Genomic DNA, 20,468 nt, shown 5'->3' with positions numbered 1-20,468 from the left:
TGGAGGAGACAGACCATAAACAAAACAGCCTAATAATAATATTTGCTAGTCAGATATGTATTAGGAAGGAAATCAGCAGGGTTCTGTGATAGAGAATAGTGGGGTGTCAATTTCAATAATAGCAATAAACATGGCGATCATAATAGCCGTGCAATGGGAATTCCTAGAAGGCTTTAAGCAGTGGAAGTGACCTGATATCATTTACATTTTAAAAGGTCACAGGATGAGGGGCGCCTGGGTGGCTCAGTGGGTTAAGCGTCTGACTCTTGATTTTGCTCAGGTCATGATCTCACAGTCACGAGATGGAGCCCCACGATGGACTCCACGCCTGAATGCAGAGCCTGCTTGGGATAAAACAAATAAATAAACATTTTTAAAAAAAATAAATAGATCACAGAACGAGCAGTCCAAACGACCTTTTTAAAAAGCAAGTTGGGGGGCGCCTGGGTGGCGCAGTCGGTTAAGCGTCCGACTTCAGCCAGGTCACGATCTCGCAGTCCGTGAGTTCAAGCCCTGCGTCAGGCTCTGGGCTGATGGCTCAGAGCCTGGAGCCTGTTTCCGATTCTGTGTCTCCTCTCTCTGCCCCTCCCCCGTTCATGCTCTGTCTCTCGCTGTCCCAAAAATAAATAAACGTTGAAAAAAAAATTTTTTTAAATAAAAAATAAAAAGCAAGTTGTATCATGTCAGCAAAAGGTTTCAATGACTTTTGCACCAACCCAAAGTAAACCCAAAGTTGTCAACGTCCTCTGTAAGCCCTGCAACACCTGATGCCCTCCGCTGTCCTCCTTCCTCTGCTCTAGCCGTACTGGCTGGTTTACCATCCCTCAGACACATCAAGCATGATCAGGGCCTTTGTCTTTGCTCTTCCCTCTGCTTAGAACTCTCTTACCCAGATATTTGCATGCCTGCCTCCTTCTATCTTTTGGGGTTTCTGTCCCAATGTCAACTAATCAGAGACAGCACCCTTGACAGACCTGTATAATACAGCACCCACACATTCCTAATTTTCCTATTGCCCTCTCCTTCGTTTAGCCTGTTTTAATCTTCTGTAGTATGTATATTACCACCTAATACTTCCCATTATTATTCATTTATTTCCCTGCTTTATAGAAGCTCTAAGGTCTTTGTTTTCTTCACTGCTATATTCTGACAATCTAGAACAAACCTATTATGTAGTAAGAACACAATTAATATGTTGAATTAATTCACTGGAAAAACGAACGGCTGCTATGTGAAGAATGCATTAGAGTGATGAGCCGAAAGATCAGGTGGAAGGCTATCACAGCAGAGCTGAGTATGGATAGTCTTGGACCAGGCAAGAGACAGGAGAAATGAAATGAAGAGATTCTATTTGAGATTTTGGAAGAGGGAGAATGAAAAGAACATGTAGTTGGAATGAAATACGGAACGCTGGTAGCCAGCCTTCAAGATGGCGCCCAGTGACCCTTGCCTTCTGGTAGTGGGGTCTTTGCGCAGACCCTCCCACACCAACAGGGCAGAACCGCGTGGTGAGTAAAACACTGAAGAACTGAGAGTGTGTGGCTTCCAAGGTGAGGCCATACATGACACTGTCGCTTCCGTCTTGCTCTCTTGGATTGTTGACTCACTCTACAGGGGACCAGCCATTCTGTCATGAAGACACGCAAGGAGCCCTGCATAAGCACCCATAGGGAGAGGAACTGACAGCCAGCGGCAACTAGCCAGCTGTGCGAGTGGATCATCTTGCAAAGGATCCTCCGGTCCCTGTCAAACCTTCATATGACAAAGACCCCAGGAGTATGTGACTGTGACCTCATGAGAGTCCCCAGGTGAGAACAACCTATCCAGCTGTGAGCCAAATTCTCACCTATCTAGCTGTGAGCCAAATAAAGATTCGTGATCATTTTAGGCCATCAGTTGCGTCATAATTTCTTGCACAGCAATGAACGACGAATACAAGGGCCAGTGAGGGAAAGAATCCACTCCCAGATTTCTACCTTCAATAACTTAATGGGTGATGGTGTCATTTATCAAGATGGGAAAGACACAGGGACAATAATCACACTAGTCACCGCCCTCAAGGAATAAGTCTGTAGATTCACGACTCTGAAAAACATTTGTAACCTTTGCTCGCAAATTTCTGTCTCTCCCACCTTTTTAGAATTGCTCGTAAAGAAACCATCTTTAAGGGGGGGGGCGGGGAGAGGAATGTGTGTGTATTCTTACAGTGGTATTCGTTAGAAGTGAAAAATTAAAAACAATCTTTATAAATAAGAGAGAATAAATAATGAAGGACCTATCACGTAAAGCGTGATGCACCAACATATAGAATATTCCTCAGCCATTTTAAAGGGTAATTACCAAGGTTGTGCAGCTGTGGTAGACTTGGTTCACAGCCCACAAAACGTTATGATCCGCTTCCACAGGACAGACGTGTCACTGAATAGCACCCCCCTCCAGCCCCCAGCCAGGGGCTACATTTCCCAGACCACCCTTGCATCTAGTGTGGCCACACGACTAATTTCACAGCAGACGATAAACGAACAAGAGAAGGGAACAGAAGTAACGCCTGTGCCTTCTGGGCCAAAGATGGTGAGAAACAGATCTACCTCATGTGCCTAGTTCCTCTTCCACAGACTCCGTGCAGGTGAACGCGCGGCTCTAGGAGAGACAGAGCCACAAGATGGAAGCCAAGAGTCTTTGCTCAACAGCCAAAACCCTCTGACAGGGGTGAGACATAACTCTCCACTGTGTTTAAAGGCAATAAAAGTTGTTTACTGTTAAAAAGGCTTACTTGCTATAACAAATGACATTTTCTTAAATGGTATAGAAGGAACAAAGACAATGCTTTAATGCTAAATCAAAAACGCCGAATACAAAGTAAGTGTTACGCTATTACGACAATGTAAAGTTCTATATGCCTTGTGACCAGGACTTGGAAAAAATACAAAAATAAATAGGTACAACTCATTTGTTAAGTAGTCAAGATTATAGACCAACTTTATATCTGAAATGAATCTCAATGATTTCTTTTTTGAAAAGGTACTATATATTCTGTTTAAGAACGTTCATGTGAGAAAAAAAATACTTGAATAAAAATTCACCCTTTAACATTCTGGTTATCACTGATTAACAGAAGATTAAGTTCGGATTATCTGGAAATTTTACCCAGGTAGCCCTGCTCATTAAACCACCGATACCATAAAAATGGGGTAGGGCTGTACGCTGAATATAAATCTAGTTGGGGGGCATCTGAGGCACGGTAAGGGCTGGAGAAGATACATGAGAGTAAGTGACAGTGCTTCTAAGGTAAGACACGGGAAATCACGAAGATATTTGCATCCCCTGCGAATGCTCACTAAAAAGTGACTTGAGCAGGGAGTGACTTTACAAATCAAGTGGGTAGGATGACCTGTTCTGTGAATACCGGTCAGCTTCTTACCCCAGCCACTCGTGTCATTGACCGACGGGCTCAGGAACCAAGCAGCCACAGTGGCAAGAAGGGAGGTTATACGTGGGCTCAGCAACATAGATTTCCTCTCGCCAAAGCCAACCTGGCTACGGCCACCACTGGGCGTGCGATCTGCCAGGAGTAGAGACCAACACTGAGTTCCCAATATGGCATCATTCCCGAGGTGATCAGCTAACCAGCTGGTGGCGGGTTGATTGCATTTGGACCAGTTCCATAATGGTGGGGAAGGAACTTGGTTCTCGCTGAAGGAGAGACACAGGAGAGAAGATACATCCAGAGGAAGAGGCAGAGATCAGAGGAAAGTGGCCACAAGCCAAGGAATGCCAAAGAATGTGGGAGCCACCGGAAGCCATAAGAGGCATGGAATGATTCTCCCTTAGAGCCCCCAGTGGCAGCACGGCCCTGCTGGATTTCGGACTTCTGGCCTCTAAACTGTGACAGACGAAATTTCTGTTGTTTTAAGCCACCGTGTTAATGGCAATTAGTTACAGCAGCCGTGAGAAACTAAACCAAAAATCTCTAAACAAATGTAAAATCTATATTCATTTCCTGAGGCTCTGATGTAGCAAATTGCCATAAACATGGTGGCTTAAAAACCAGACAAAGTGAGTCTCTCGTGGTTCTGGAGGCCAGAAGTCTGAACTCCAGCAGGGCCCCCTTCCTCCGAAGGCTTCAGGGGACAATCTGATCCATGCCTTTACCAGCTTCTGGTGGCCGCCCAGCATTCCCGGGTTGGCGGCCGCATCGCGCCATCTCTGTCCTTCCTCTTCACCTCACCCTCTGCTCTGCGTGGCTGTTTGTTTCCTCGTCTTCCGTCAGCTCTGCCTCTACCAGTCATCCCAAGACAAACATCATTGGGGAAAACGTGGTTTCAAGAGCTAGTAATTGATCAAAGAAATAGAGCCTTCGGAAGCCCTGTTGTTGAAGCAAAGAGCACTCACTTTCAAAGTTAAAAGATGGAGATGGGAGTCCTGCCTCCCCCGAATTGCATCCCCCTCCTCCAACACTTCAAATTCCCTTTCAGACAACAGGTTATCCCTTAAACTACCATTTCACTTTCCAACAGAAGCCCTAGAAATGCTCCCCATCCCCCCGGGCCAATGTAGCAGACCGTTGCAGTGCAAGGAGTCAGTCTACTTACACAAGCAGCGTTGGCTTTGTTTACAGCATTGAGGCAGCATCTGACTTGTATTCCCGACTGAAACCCAGACCGCAGCCCGGGGGGTTGGGTCCACGTCAAGGCATTCTGCTGCTCCCTCCTGACCCCCCCCTCGCGGGGCTTTCTCCAGTTTCCACGTGATCTGGTTTTGGCTGGAGGAGGGGGGACCAGGGTGGGCTTTCCTGCCACCGAGGAACACGTCCTTCTGTTCCCGCTTGGAAAGAGGGGCAAAGTGGACCCGAGTGCACGGTCACGTACACACGCAACAGGTGGCACCCACGTACGGGTCCCAGGTAGCCACGTGAACACTGTCACACGGACAAACGAGAGACACACGCTTTCCCAGACACACAGAGACACAGACACGGCATGAACTTGTTCCTACTGAGCCGGGACTCCTAAAATCTTAGGACAGAGAGGGTGGAGCAGGGGGCAGCATGCAATTAGCCACATTTCCCGGCTGCGGGTACTTAACCCATCTCGCTGTGTCCGTTCTCCTAACTTGCTGTCAGTACCTCCCATCAGCTCTGAAACCTCACCTGGACCGCGGCAGGACTGCTGCACCCCTGCATGGGCATAGCATCGTCGCTGACGACGATTCTCCTAAATTAGATTTAGCCGCGAGTTCACAGTTTCTAATTAACTCAAAGTCCTAGAGAGCAGCGCTGTGCAGCTGAAAGCCGCAGGCGAGGATCTCAGAGCAGGGGCAGAATTTTGACGCCACGTGAGTTTTCCCCGGTCACGTAACACTAATGAGTACGGGATTGTTTTCATGTGTGAACGAACTCCCTTAACTATGCCTCCCCCCGGATGATTTCCTTTCAGCCTTAAATAAGTCATTTGTTAAAAAGAGTCCCAAAGCGAGAAAAGAAAAAGTAAGCATGACATTCCTCAATATTCTCCACTCGCAGTGTCACAGCCCTGCAATTCCCGAAGCAATCAGAGCACAAAAAGAGCAATAAACAGAAGCTTCCTTGATGGTTCACAGAGCGAGTGCTGTGCGGGACCACACAGCCACCGCCACGGCCATCTCCAGAGTGCATGGAAAGCCAGATACACAAAGACATATTTCCTGTCTTCTCGGCTAAACAAAAACCAAAACCCATGAAGAAAGGCCAAAGCCAGGCTGCCATGATGGCAGGGCGTCCTTCCGCCTTTCAGCCCCAGCTGCCAGGGAGGGCCGCCAGGCTTTGTGCAGTGCGGTACATGAGGAAGCAGGAGACGGCTAAGTGGAATTTCGAGAAATAACAAACTCAAGACATGGATGTGGTTATCCAAACATCAAGGGACTTCTCCATTTGCACATGGATAATTATGCAGTTACAGGCTTTGTTACATGGAGACCAGATGGGAGTAACAGCCCATCCTCAGCTTCCCGTCCCCCTGGAAGTCTGTATGCACACACTTAGGGGCTGGAAGGGGAGACGAGAGCCCACTAGAATCGAACCAAGATGGATTTCGCATTCAGTCCCTAACTTCCGGACAGGTGCAGAGAGGTTGCAGGCATCCAGAAGTTTGGGCCAAGTTCTATTTCTCAAGAGCTCATTGAGAATCAGGCCATCTAGCCTTCCTCAGGTGCAATATGGGGGAGGTGACATTAGAACTTCTGTCCCTTCTGGTATTTAGGTAATTCAGTGCTTGGAAAATACTGAAATCTTCACCTTAAGGTACAGAACTTGTCTCACTAAAATAAGAAAGGGTCGGGGCGCCTGGGTGGCTCAGTCGGTTAAGCGTCTGACTTCGGCTCAGGTCACGATCTGGCGGTCTGTGAGTTTGAGCCCCGCGTCAGGCTCTGTGCTGACAGCTCGGAGCCTGGAGCCTGTTTCGGATTCTGTGTCTCCCTCTCTCTGACCCTCCCCCATTCATGCTCTGTCTCTCTCTGTCTTAAAAATAAATAAACGTTTAAAAAATAAAATAAGAAAGGGTCTATTTGCTGCTGTTTTATGAAGTGATCAATCCAAATGAAGACCAGGATAGGAACCACTGGATCTACCTGGGTCAAGAAGGCAGAGTTGAGTGCCCAGAGATGATCTGAGATTTAGGGATCCAACAAGAAAGGAGATACAAACTGCCTCACCACCTGCTAGCTATGTGGCTTCGGGCAAGGTGCTTCTGTCTCTTGGTTTTATTATCTAACGGATGGAGGGTGAGAGGAGGTAATGTAAGCAAGCTGCAGCTCAGTGTCTGACACCAAGTAAATACTCAGGGCCCTACCCTTGCTTTCCTTCCTCTTCCTCGTACCATTTCTTAATTCTTAGGTGTGAATTCCGTAATTCATAGCAATTGAATGAATTTGTCGTTTTGCTAACCTACAATGGTTTTCTAATTACAAATATATATAACACATATGCTATATATATACATATATACATTATATACAATGTATATTATATATACATATTATACATACACATATGCACATAACATATGTTATATATTACACGTGTGTATGTATACATATGTAACATGTATATATGTAATATATAACATGTGTGTGTACATGTTTGTGTTATGTGTGCATGTGCATGTATATATTATATGTATATAATATACATTGTATATAACATATATGTGTAGATATGTTATATGTGTTATATGTGTGTGTATAAGTGTATAATATATATACATATATATTATATATACACTTATATATAATTACATATATTTATGTAAATATATATAATTAAGTATATATAATATATATTGTATATAATATAATATAATTATATACTATATATGTTGTATATAATATAATTATATACAATATATAATAAATATATATAATTCAGTAAATATATATAATTACTTATATATTATATACATTCCTTTTTTGAACATTTAGGAAGAACACATCAGCAAGAAGAAAATAAGAGTGATCTGTAAATCTAAAAATGAACACTGTTAACGTTCTGTGTGTACTGTTTGTATCTTGGTATCTCCGTTTCTCTTTCTCTCTCTGTCTCTTTCATTTACATAGTTCCATATTTTTGCAGAAGGGATTTTCTGTCACCTACATCTTTCACTTAATATACGCAGCCCTTCCCTGCCGTCTGTGTCTCTAGGTCACTGAGTATTCTTCCACAACGCGATTTTAGCGTCTATATAGTCTTCCATTATTTAAATGTACCGTCCTTCATAGACTAATATAAAAGCGTTCTTCCACCCGAGGTTTTTAGATGCGAAACTAAAAAGCGTTTGAGGACTAAAACCACGCTACAAAATCAGGTAAACCGAATGTAGCCTGCCAATAATGAAATAGCAAATTAGTTGTAACCTGCCTACGTAAGTACAAAGTCTTTTTTCTTCGACCGCCAGGCCTCCTGACTGAGAAGCTGCTGACGCCCGTGGTAAGGAGTGACAGGACCATGTCTGTACCCCTGTCGTGACCTTCATCTTTTTCTTTCCTTGCCCCTGTCTGTGCCTCTGACGTGTACTGTCTCCTGCTATGTGCTATGCCGATCTCCTAACTTACCCGTGGTGTTGAGCTCACTGCAGAAAGCTGTCCCTGCAAGACAGATTCCTGCCTAGAACAGTATGATTTATATTACTTATATTTCTTACTTTCAGCCCATCCAACTCCAGCACAAGTTCTATTCATTATCATAGAAACATAGATCATTTGGGAACATTAAGTCACCTCCTTCGGGTCTCTGCAGGCTTCATATGTTTCTGAAATCTGGTCTACTCTCCTCTTGAATACATCCAGGGAAGAAGACACATATTTGGAGGAGGGGGAGTTCTGTGCACATGTGCACACACATAAGCTATTTGATAAACTTTCTAAATGCTTAAGAATACTTTCCATCTGGCACATTTATAGGTAGACAGAAAAAAATTATATATATGTATATATATACACACACACATATATATACATGAAGATACACACACACACACACACGTATATGTGCCTATATGTTCCCCTCAAAACTCAGTCTCTATAGCCATGTGGGTTTTTTTTTTCAGAGTAGTTGTCACAATCCATTAAAATGCATTTATGTGGCTTGTTAAATAAATTCCATCAGACCCATTTCTGTCTGGTTGGGAAATAATCACAGGCCATTTGCTAAGAGCCCCCACTCCTTATACTCTGTTCCAGTGACCTAAAGACCCCCGGCAATAAAAGATTTACAACTCAGCAAGATTCAACAATTTACGGTTATTTATGACAGCAGGGCTGGGTCTTCTGTATTATATTCCGCGTCTGCATCTGTCACTTTACGTTTGGGAGATGCTGTCCCAAAAAAGATTATGCCTCCTAACCAAACATTCAGCAAGGCTGCAGGACCAGGCACCCCTGACAAACATCCTGACCGAACACTTCAACGCATCTCTAGTGCCTACAGCTGTGCATTTTCAGACGCCTCAGCAGATTAGCGTGGAGTCTCTTAGCCTCTGCCTGGTCTGTTCCTCTCAGTAATCTCTCACGTGGCCCAGTCCATTAGGCTGGAAAATCCTCATGAAACGAGCAGATTAAGAGCTGGCTTCGGTAGAGGGGTGTTCTGCTTTAACACAGCGCGAGCCTCAGAAAGGTTTAAGGTGTGGAAAAGCTTGGCCCAGACTCGGCTAATTCGTAACACGAAATAATGCACAGACCCTGCGAAGAAAAACAATCCTTTGAGTTCAAGTCCATGCCAGAACAGCTGCTGCCACCTCGATGTCCGAGGCAGGGTGTGTGTGTGTGTGTGTGTGTGTGTGTGTGTGTGTGTGTGTGCGCGTGTGTGTGTGTGTGTGTGTGTGGCGTATGCACACACGAGGAGCGGGGACGGGATGGTGACTTCAGGAGTCACCGCCCAAGCCTTAGCCCGCAGCATGGCGGAGTACCAAAAGTCCAGTAGAAGCCTTACCAAAGAACTGTGATCTCCACAGCAACAGGCATTTTCTGATCCGTAAAGCTACCGAGACTAAAAGAAAATGTACATGTGCACACGTCCTTTTATCCTATTCGGAGGGAAAGAGTTTGGTGATAATTGTGTTACGTGAATAAATAACTCCTAATAATCCGTTACCGTCTTCAATCGTCCCATCCACCCTGGAAGATGTGCAGAAAGTGGTTTTACCTTCCCTATTTTGATAAAGGAGGAAGCAAATCCCAGAAGGCCAGCTGACTTCTCCACGGTCATATAAGTTACAAATGGAGGTGTCATCATTCAAACTCAGAGCTTCTCCTTTTTGCTTTGTTATTCTTTACTGATGTGTTGAATGACCAAAGCAATGCACATCCATGGATGATCGTTTAGTAAAGAGAAGTATATGACGTAGTAAGGGAGAAGATTCTCCTTCTCCCGCCATATGCACCCACATACCCCAGACGTATTCACTGTTACCTGTTAGCTGGAGTATGTCCTTCCAACCCTATTTTCTATGCCTACCCAACAGTGGCATCATGCTACCCATGATCCCCTACTAATTTGTTTCACTGAATATAAACGATCATTCACAGCCTTTTCATGTCCATATAGGTCCACCTCCTTTGTTCATGCATTTTAACGCATCCATGGTGTGACCGTGCCGCAAATTATGTACCTGTTCTCTCCTGTTAAACATATAAATGTTTACACGTTTCTCTTTTGCAAAAGCGGCAGTGTTCTTAGTGTTCTTGTACGTAGACGTCTCCACATTCGTATCAGGAAATTTACAGGATAGATTCTTAGATTAAGGGATTCTTGGATTATTGGATAAATAGTCCATTACTTTTGACACACACTGCCAAACTGCCCAGCCAAAAGGTTTATCGATTCAACTCCCATTTAACATGACAATTTAACATGTCGATTTAACATGACAATTTTCCAACATTCACGCCAACCCTGAGTGCTTTCAATTTTTTTCATCTTGATGGATTTTTTTTTGTTTCTATTTCTTCAGTTATTAATGAGGATGTCCTTTTCAGGCGTTTGTCGTTGTAGTTGACAATGGTTCTTCTGAATTTTCTGAATTTTTTTTACTAACTTGGAAAAGCTTTTCATACGCTACGTATATTAACCATTTGTGATAAAACTCTCCTCCCAGTATTCTGTGGCATCTTTTGCCAAATAGAATAAACTGTGGTCTTCTGATTTCAACTTTTCTCTTTCCATTAGAAAGCCCTAAAAACAGGGGCGCCTGGGTGGCGCAGTCGGTTAAGCGTCCGACTTCAGCCAGGTCACGATCTCGCGGTCCGTGGGTTCGAGCCCCGCGTCAGGCTCTGGGCTGATGGCTCAGAGCCTTGAGCCTGTTTCCGATTCTGTGTCTCCCTCTCTCTCTGCCCCTCCCCCATTCACGCTCTGTCTCTCTCTGTCCCAAAAATAAATAAACGTTGAAAAAAAAATTTAAAAAAAAAAAGAAAGCCCTAAAAACAAAACCAGATACCCCTAGCCACAAAAGAGGACTCTTCTTAGAGGAAAATAATAGAAGGGCAACAATTAAATATTATATTTCTGCAAAACACCTATAGGTAGAGACTTGGAAAGGGAAAGAAAATTTCTGTGACTTTATGCCAAGGGAAAGGATTTCTTTGGAGATTGAGCGTTCCTGAAAATTTTCTCTTCCTACGAATACAAGCATCACTCCGAAATTTGACATCACTAAAAATATAGGAGATGAAAGGTATTTAAAGCTTAAGAAAATGTGGATGTTAACAAGCCTTGTGTATATTCCAGATATCCTCTTATTCGTAATCAGTGAGAGTCAAGTCAGATAAAAGGACCCAAAGCTTTTCCTTTGGCTATGCAAGTGTAAACATTAAAGGCATATTGGGCAAATCATGAGTGCTGGCAATTAACTGTCAAAGCTGTAGGCTAACAAAGGACACTGAGCTTTCTACCTTCGATTTAAAGATCCCTGGGAAATCCAGACTTTTTTATCCCCCTGCCTGTTATTCTCAAATAATCCTGTTCAAATCCTATTACAGGATTCGCTTACCTTACTGTTGTCTAACACAAGAGTGGCTAGGGCCCAAAAGATAGAGGTTAAGGTTAGTGAAGCCAATACCTATGCTTAGATTCCTCAAAACTAGGTTCCAACTTCTATCCCTCAAGTCTTAACAGAAACTACCAAACTTGCATAGTTCACGAAGGGCTCAGAGAGAACAGATGTTTTATAGAAAATTCATAGGGCAAGTTTCACACATAATGTTGCTGGTGTGTGTGTGTGTGTGTGTGTGTGTGTGTGTGTGTGAGTGTGTGTGCGTGTTCAATAAACATCATTATGCTTTATCCCAAGATTTAATAAAGTAGCTTAGTTAAAAATGTCATCTGGGTCTCTGGACACATTCAACAAAGCTTAAAATAACCCACCCCAGCAACTGGGAGGGCCCAGCTGTTCACAAAACCTCTCCCATTCCTTTTCCTTCCCCATTAAAAAAAAAGAGTGAATGAAGACTTGAGGCTAAAAGATTCAAGGATGAACTGACTGAACAGGAAGATGGATGGAGCCAAGGACACCCTAAAATTTACTATTTCTCATATAATAGACTTGCCACTTCCAAAACCCAGGGATGGGGATTTGGGAGGGGAAGCAAGATAAAGTTCTAGCAGTCTCTTGAGGGCTTTCTTGTGTATCCCAAACCCGCTCTTCCTAATGTCTGGGCCACAGCAGCTCATTCCATTCACCTATTCTGTAGTGAACACCGGAAAATGCAGAGCAGTCACCATCCGGTTCTGTTTCCCTTCTGGAGACAAGACCTGAAGCCGGCCCAGCCCAGGTTTCCAGATCCATTCCAGGAAAGAAGGTTTCGGTGTTGAGACACCGGCTTGCCTCCCTCTGGACATCCCACACACCGCCACATCCCACCCTGCCTCCCTTGCAAATCTATTTTCCTTTTTCTTTGGGGCCACATCAAAATTTGTAACCCAGACAGTTCTAAGAAATGTCAAGGCAGGTGCATTCCCATTCTTTGAAACAACCACCTTTTAGAATCAAACACAACCAGTGTAAGCAACCTTCTCGAAGCCGCACCCAAGTCCCTTGCTGACCCAGCCTTCTTCATACCACTGCCCTTCAACTTCTACCCCTAAAAGACTTCACAAGGCATCGAGGAGTTCTTGAATTCTGTAAGCTGAACGGTACTGCTAACATTACCATTACCATTGGCGATTATCCCATAGCCAGTACGGTGTGTGGCCGATCAACAAAAGGATTTTCTCTCGACTAAAACGTGCGACAGAGCTCTATGCCGTTCGGTTCAATACATGCAGTCAAATCATTATTGTATGAGATGCATTCACGGGCCGCAATAATATTCCCTGACACTTCTTAAAGCTACGGATGTTACAAAATGCTTTTGGTGGCAGCTCTCCATTTGATTCCCAGGATAATTCAGCCATGCTGTCATACCCAATTTATAGATGAGGAAACAAGTGGTTTCTAGGTATTTCAAGAGGCTGAAGCATTTGGTCTGCAACTTGTACGACAGAGCTAGGAAAAGAAAGTGAGCCTTCCAGCTGCCGGCACAGTGATTTTTCCACCATACCTCATTGTCTCCCAGGCTAAAGTCAAAAGAGAGTGTGGTTATCATAGGACGAAATCTCGTTTGGGTTTGCCAAATATGCCTTGGTAGCACTGGGTGCCCTACTTTAGTTAACTTCAAGTTGCTTTTGGTTGTAACGGTCTGGCTCCGCTGAAAAAAATACTAGATTTTAAATGTTAAGTTATATGGCAGTGAGAAAGAATGAAGTCCTGCCATTTGCAGCAACATGGATGGAACTGGAAGGTATTACGCTGAGTGAAATAAGTCAGTCAGAGAAGGATAGGTATCATATATTTTCACTCATATGTGGATCTTGAGAAACTGAACAGAAGACCATGGCGGAAGGGAAGGGGAAAAAATAGTTACAAATAGGGAGGGAGGCAAACCATAAGAGACTCTTAAATACAGAGAATAAACAGGGTGGATGGGGGGGCTGGGGATGGGGGGCGGGGAGGGAAACTGGGTGATGGGCACTGAGGAGGGCACTTGTTGGGATGAGCACTGGGTGTTCTATGTAAGCCAATTTGACAATAAATTATATTCATAAAAAAACAAAATAAAAATAAACAAATGTTAAGTGACAGAGCTGTGCTCTCCAGTATGATAGCTATTAACCGCTTGTAGCTATTTAAATTTAAATTTCAGTATTAAATAATACGTAAGATTCAGTTCTTCAGTCACAGCAGGTGCATTTCAAGTGTTTGATAATCACATGTGACTAGTGGCTAGGACAGATTACAGAACCTTTCCGCCACCATAGAAAGTTCTATCGGACAGCGATGATACACAGTGTCATCTCCAGAGACAGAAGACTTTAGAAAAAGTCAGAAATGTCTTGAGGCAGACACAGCGCTGCCATCTGTCCAGTATTAAAGGTATTTTAGGACTTAAAAAAAAAAAAAAGATTAGAACAAAGAGGAGAGAGAGAGAGACGCCCTTAGTCACACATGGATCCACCCAGAGGAAGGCAAAGGCATTTATTCATAATGTAGCCATTAGTTGCATTTAGCTCTTGAAATCTTCATGAGATTAGAATAAATTGACACCTAGAGAATTTAAACCCCTGCAGAGTACCTGAAGCAGATGGAAAAAGAAATAGGATAAAAGATCAATTAGTTACAAACTAAGTTTAAATTAGCAATAAAGTTTCCCAGTTCTTTTAAATGATGCTCTTTACTCCTCATACTTAGTATTTTTCTTTTGCTCTATATAGTATGACACAGTTTGTATCTTTAAAAGAGAATTAAAATACTTCCGGGGACTTTTTAGATAAGTTCACACAGCCACATAAAAATTACAAAAACAGGTTAAAAAAAATCTCTTCTCCTTTATTTACTAATCCACTCAAATTCATCGTATACAAATTCAAGAGTCCATAGTGATATTCAAAAGAGGAAAAGCAAAACAAAATTCACGTGTCACCAGCAGAAGTAGCTATTTCACCAAATCCTTATTCTGAAAGGTGGTGATTTAAACAGAGAAAGAGGGGCACCGAGGTGGCTCAGTTGGTTGAGCATCTGACTTCAGCTCAGATGATCCCACAGTTGCCAAGTTTGAACCCCTCTTAGGGTTCCCTGCTGTCAGTGCGAGCCCACTTTGGATCTTCTGTCCCCCGCTCTCTCTCTGCCCTCCCCCATTCTCTCTCTCTCTCTCCCTCTGTCTCTGTCTCTCTCTCTCTCTCTCTCTCTCTCTCTCTCTCTCTCAAAAATAAACATTTTTGAAAGAGAGAAAGATAAACATGTGTTCTGCTGTTCCAGAAGGAACTATATTACAGAATAACCAAATAGCCCAATAGTGAGGAAAATGCCCAGTTCATAAGAAAATGCAGCTAAATGCATGTAGATGGAATTAGAGAATTCAAAAATCATTTTGAAAACCCTAATGAAATAAACCACTCAAGCCAGGATCATTAACAGATGCTCAAACCATCAGATAAAAGTTGACAGGAAAGGGATATTCACATGGTACAAAGTTCACTCTGCAGGCTACTGGCTAGTTTCAAGAGGGAAAATACTGGAAGAAGAGGCAATCACCACAATAGCCCTATAATCATCTCAGCATCATGAATAATGGGTCAACCAGAAAATGTTTCCTAACAAGATATAACATGAATATACATCTGTGCCTATAAAACTGTCTTGCAAAAGAAAAAAAGAAAAAGAAAATATTGAGCCTGAATCTAATGAAACCTTTTGAACTAATTTCTAGCGCGCGTGCGCGCGCACACACACACACACACACACACACACACACACAGGAAATATAGTGAAAAGTTAAATGACACCATAAAAAAAAAAGATCAGAAAATTCAAGTAAGGGTCGGGGGCGGAGAGGAGCATTCTACAGGACAACCAATCAACCTAGTCTCTTCAACAAGTCAGTTTCATTAATACGAAATAAAAATAAAGAGGGAGGTAATTTCTAGATTAAAAGAGACTTAAGACAAATAACCAAATCCACTGTGTGTTCCTTGAGTAGAAGAAACTAGTCTGAAAAAATAGCTATGAAAAACATTTCAGAATAATTGAGGAGATCTGAATGTGTACTGGGTAATAAACGATACAAAGAAATCATGTTTTATTTTATTTGGGATGATAATGATATTGTAACTATCAAGAAAATGGTTCTCAGTTTTTACAGATCCACATTGAATTTAGGGATAAAATGTCATTTTCTTTAATATACTTTAAAGTACAATAGCCCTCAAAAAAAGATGAAACATATATAGAAAAAAAATGTGAACAATCTAGGGTATGGGCATACAGATGTCATTTATCTATTCTCCCCACTTTTCCAAAAGTTTGAAATTTTCATAATTTTATAATAAAAAAAATTTTATCCCAAATTAAATAGGTATATGTCTGAGAAGCTATTTCAAACTCGATGGTATATTAAAACACAAGTAGTGCCATCCACCATTTTGGAGATTCCAAACTTCTGTTCCCCTTCAGCAATTATATAATCGAAGAGCAACTGCTGGGTTTTTTTTTTTAACATTAAACTGTATAGTAAAATTAACTTTTTCTATCAAAACCAAGATTTTTCAGATACAGAGAATGCAACCCACACAGTCACATCCAAGTCAGTTCCAAGAGAATACATTGTATGTTTCTACAATCTTTCTAGCCTATTATGAATGTCTAACGTGAACGCTTTTTAAAAAGGCAAGAATCAAAAGCTTTCAGAATCAAAACTCCTCATTCCTGAGTGTAACTCCGCAGGCCAAGTCAGGGGGCAAGCTCCTTCTCATCAATTACCCATCATTCAAGACCAATCTGGCTTTTCGTAAACCCCCGTTCTCCTGAAGGCCAGCCTTCAGGTCATTCATTGGCTTTAGCAAAAGCCCTCAAGAAGGTGAACAAAATGAGGAAAAAAATAGGTTAAAACTGGCTGCCTGAAACACTGATAAATGTGGACCATTCCCTTCGCCCATACCCACCGATTTTAGAAATAATGTTTTCGGATACTTTAACAGATGGTGCTTATATGTGTATTTTAACTTGTCATTCTGTCCCACGGAACAACCACCAGGTTAAGTGTGACTCTATCTTAACCATTTATTAACATACACTATCTCCTAAAATCAACTCTACCCTTAACGTAAATGAAATGTATTTATCAGAGGAGACCCATTGAAGAGGTCGTGGAGTCCTGATCATCAAGCGTGCCAAGAAATAAGAAAGCTTCATAATAATTTGCCCGTGCAAATCAACAACTGTAGCTTCTCAAATCTCACCCGCGATAAATAAGCGGATATTTCTCTCATGTCCCGGAAAAAGTGGCCCGGGAAAGAATATGAAAGCTGCCACAGCTCCCCCAAGGCCCATTATTCTCCATCACTCCACGGGAACAGCTGTGTCCGACAGAGTAAAAGACCGTTCGTCAACCTGTCTCCAACTCCCCGATTCAAGCCAACTTCCATCAATCCCAAGTACGGAACCAGAGAGAAATACAAGTCTTGAATCTTCAGCAGCATCGTCTCCACTACCCATCACACCCCTCGGCTCTTTTCTCCTAATTGCTTTTGGGTTATTTTACTTAAAAAAAAAATCCACTTCCGTCATCCCTAAAACACTGAGCGAGGGGAATTATAGTAGACAAAATGAAGCATGGACAGCCCTAAAGATTAAAAAAAGAAAGAAATTGAGAACGCTAAACAGAGGGGATCAGGAAGGCAAAAGGGAGTCCAAATGCCAGATAATTATGTAGTGTCTTTTTAAAAAAAATTTTTTTAATGTTTATTTTTGAGAGACAGAGAGAGAGCACAAGTGGGGAGGGCCAGAGAGAGAGGGAGACACAGAATCCAAAGCGGGCTCCAGGCTCTGAGCTGTCAGCACAGAGCCCGACGCGGGGCTCGAACCCACAAACTGTGAGTTCATGACCTGAGCTGAAGTCAGACACTTAACTACTGAGCCACCCAGGCACTCCATTCAGTTTCTTTCTTTTTTTTAATGTTCACACTCCCATACACATCGGCAGAGATTTCACTTAAATGTGCTATGTACGTGCACCCGACCGTATCACCAAGACTGAAATTACTCTTTTAGACAATGTTTCCCACAGAGACCCCTGCAGTGAGGGGTCCCTCTTGCAGACACGGTGGGAAAGCTGCCCTGCCTGGTTGCGGAAGGAGGAAATTGGGGTATGGGATGATGCCAGAAGGTGTTTCTAGTTGTGGGACAGAAAGGGAGGAGGGAGAAGAAGGGAAAACCCAAGGTCTGAGAACTCAGATGGCAAAAGAAGCCTGCAGAGGTCGTGGGAGAACAGAGAGGAAATCAGGAGGGACACAGAATGGGGGGAAGAGACACAAAACGCAGTCAAACGCCAAAGAGCTTCTTGCAGAGGAGTTAGGAATTGCTTCAAGGAAGGCATCGTAAGCCTCATCTCCGATCATTCGGAGCTACCCCCACAGACACAACTGCGAGCCCAGGCTGTAGAGCATCAAACTGATCTCCACCCCATCCCTACCCTCATCAAGTCAACAGTGAAGTAATTCCCCTGGGTTCACAAACCACTTATATTAAAAAAAAAAAAAACTTTAGGGTGCACTCTTGCCAAATGCGTCAGGGATCAACGCTGGTGTGTGTGTGTGTGTGTGTGTGTGTGTGTGTGTGTGTGTACCCGCGGGTGTGTTTGAGACAACACTCCCGTTCAATTTCTGGCGGAGCCAAAATTTAGGGTGGAAGGAGGGGACAGCAGATAGAACACGGGAGGGGGGAAAAAAAAGAAGGAAAAAGGGGGGGAAACACTGCGTTGCCGGCCTAGGGAAGAAGCGCGGGTTGGAAGGGCAGTGGACGCGGGTCAGAACAAATAGTTGTGAAGGGCTGGGGAGGAGAAGGCCCAACCGGACCGCGGGCAGGTGCGGGACTCCGAGTCCGGGTGAGGTCAGGGCGACGCGGCGGGGTCCCCGGAGGCAGAACCCTGAAGGCCTTGGGGCGGTGGGCGCTGACACCGTGGGGCGTCCCGGAGGCGGGGAGGCTGCGGGCCGCTGGAGGAGAGGACCCGGGATGGGGAGGGGGGGGGGGGGGGGGACGGCGGAAGGGAAGCGAGGCTCGGCCCGGGGCGGGTCACTCACCCCGTTGGCCGCGGCCATCTGCACCACGATCTCGGTGGCCGTCCTGCTGAAGTACCTGCCGTCGCTGCCCACCACCATGGTGCAGCCCTGGCGGTCGCGCAGGTCGATGGACGACAGCACGCTCTGGATGAAGTTGGGCAGGTAGTTGCGCTGGCCCTCGAAGAGGCCGGTGGGCCGCCGCAGCCCCCCGCCGCCCGCCGGCCGCTGGTCCTCGTAGGGCACCGTGGGCACCGTCAGCACCGGGATGGGGCTCCCCTCCATGGCGCCTACTGGCCGGTCCTGCCTCGGCTCCCGGGAGCCGGAGGGAATCTGCCGCCCGCCGGACCCCCCCTCCCCCTCCCCACCAGCCTGGCGGCGCGCCCGGGCTCCGCCTCGCGCCCCGGGCCCCCCCTCCGCCGCCGCCGGCCCTGCGCCCTCCGGCGGCACCGACAGCCGTCCCTCCCCGCGCCGCCCCGGCAGAGTTCGGCTCCCACCCCCCAAGAAAGTTTGCTCCTGCCCCACTCCCTCTTGGGCCGGAGCTCCGGAGGCGCTGGCAGTGTCGTGCCCCAGCTGGAGTCGCTTTCGGGGGGGTCCCCAAGTCCGCTCCCCGGGGCCGCCTAGCCCGGCCCCCGGCGACCCTCCTCGCGCGCCCGGCCCAAGCCTCCCCCCAGGGCGATCGCTTCTCCCCGGATCACACCCTCCGCCAGAAAACAGCCTGGGATCGGTGAGAGCTTGAGCAGGACTTGGGGACCTCTCCGAGACCCCCCAGCCTCTCTCCCCTCCCACCGCAGCCCTGTCTCCCGGTCTCCCTGCAAGTGGGCAGTTTAGGAGCACAAGTTTCTCTTTTGAACAAGGACGAGGGAGGGAGCTGGGAGGGGGCTGAACCTTTTGCCACCAGCGAACAGCCCTAGCCAAAAATAACCCTGGAAAGGCGAACTGAGAATTGTTATCTTCTGCCAGCGCTGAAATTGGAGGCTGAGCCTTGCGTGCGTGCGTGCGTGCGTGTGTGTGTGTGTGTGTGTGTATGTGTGTGTGTGCACCCCACCACTACCATTTGTTGCAGGGAATCACATACTGTCAGGCCCTTCAATCAGGCAGGACCCACCCAGCCATCCACACTTTGCCCTGGGCTCTCTCAAGGCAGCACAATCTGCAGTGTGGAAAGTGTTGGGTTTTTTCTTGTTTGTTGTGGTGGTTGCAAAGACAGCAACACAGACATGTGTTTCTTTATTCTTCTTACCCTCCCGAGCCTCGCTCCTGCTTAGAAACAGGCTTGTCCCACACTATTTGTCCACACAGCTGAGCTCCTACCCTGATTCATCACTTTCGACAGGAGGAGGGGAAAGCCCTTAATATCCCACAGGAATGAATGCATAAACTCAAATGGACCAGAAGGCGGCACCAGGAACTGTTCCGGGTCCTTTCCATGCTTCTTCTCATTCTGTGGGGGCTAGGGATGGTGTGCTTTGCCTCCGTAAAGCCCACCCGAAATCCAAAACCGAGAAACACCCCATAGAAAATAGAAGTGAAGGGAGAACGGACAAAAAGGATAAAACCCAAAGAGGGAAGAACACTTGTTATTTTTGCTTCTATCACCTTTCACCCTCCAAGCACTTTTGCATGCACTAAACCTACTGTCTTGAAATCTCTTGCGTCTTGTCCTCCCCAAATACTGTCCACTTAGCCCCAGGGCTAAGCTTGACTTGCTGCAGGGTTAGAAAGTGTTTGATCCTAGTGAGAAAAACTGTGAACAGTAGCTCACGCTTAATGCTGTTTTGCAGTTGGTAAAAAGCTTTGCATCTTTGATGGCTCAAAACAAAAGAAGGAGGAATGGCATTCACATCATTCCCAATTT

At 45.0% G+C, this 20,468-nt stretch overlaps 1 protein-coding gene across 2 annotated transcripts in view; it reads right to left on the bottom strand.

The window, feature by feature from the left end:
* The window catches only part of PGM5 (phosphoglucomutase 5), a 181,764-nt gene extending 162,790 nt beyond the window's left edge, over nucleotides 1-18,974 (bottom strand). Inside the window, exon 1 of one of the 2 annotated variants that reach the window (XM_043566588.1) lies at nucleotides 18,635-18,974. In XM_043566588.1, coding sequence (XP_043422523.1) covers nucleotides 18,635-18,895 — 261 coding nt within the window. In that variant the 5' untranslated portion in view covers nucleotides 18,896-18,974. The remainder of the gene's footprint in view (nucleotides 1-18,634) is intronic. The other variant, XM_043566589.1, reaches the window with a different exon arrangement.
* Between the last annotated feature and the right edge of the window lie 1,494 nt (nucleotides 18,975-20,468).

The sequence above is a fragment of the Prionailurus bengalensis genome, chromosome D4, assembly GCF_016509475.1.
Source record: "Prionailurus bengalensis isolate Pbe53 chromosome D4, Fcat_Pben_1.1_paternal_pri, whole genome shotgun sequence".
Taxonomy (NCBI): Eukaryota; Metazoa; Chordata; class Mammalia; order Carnivora; family Felidae; genus Prionailurus; species Prionailurus bengalensis.
The sequence above is the reverse complement of the archived record's forward strand: the minus strand, read 5'-3'. Positions and strand labels throughout refer to the sequence as shown.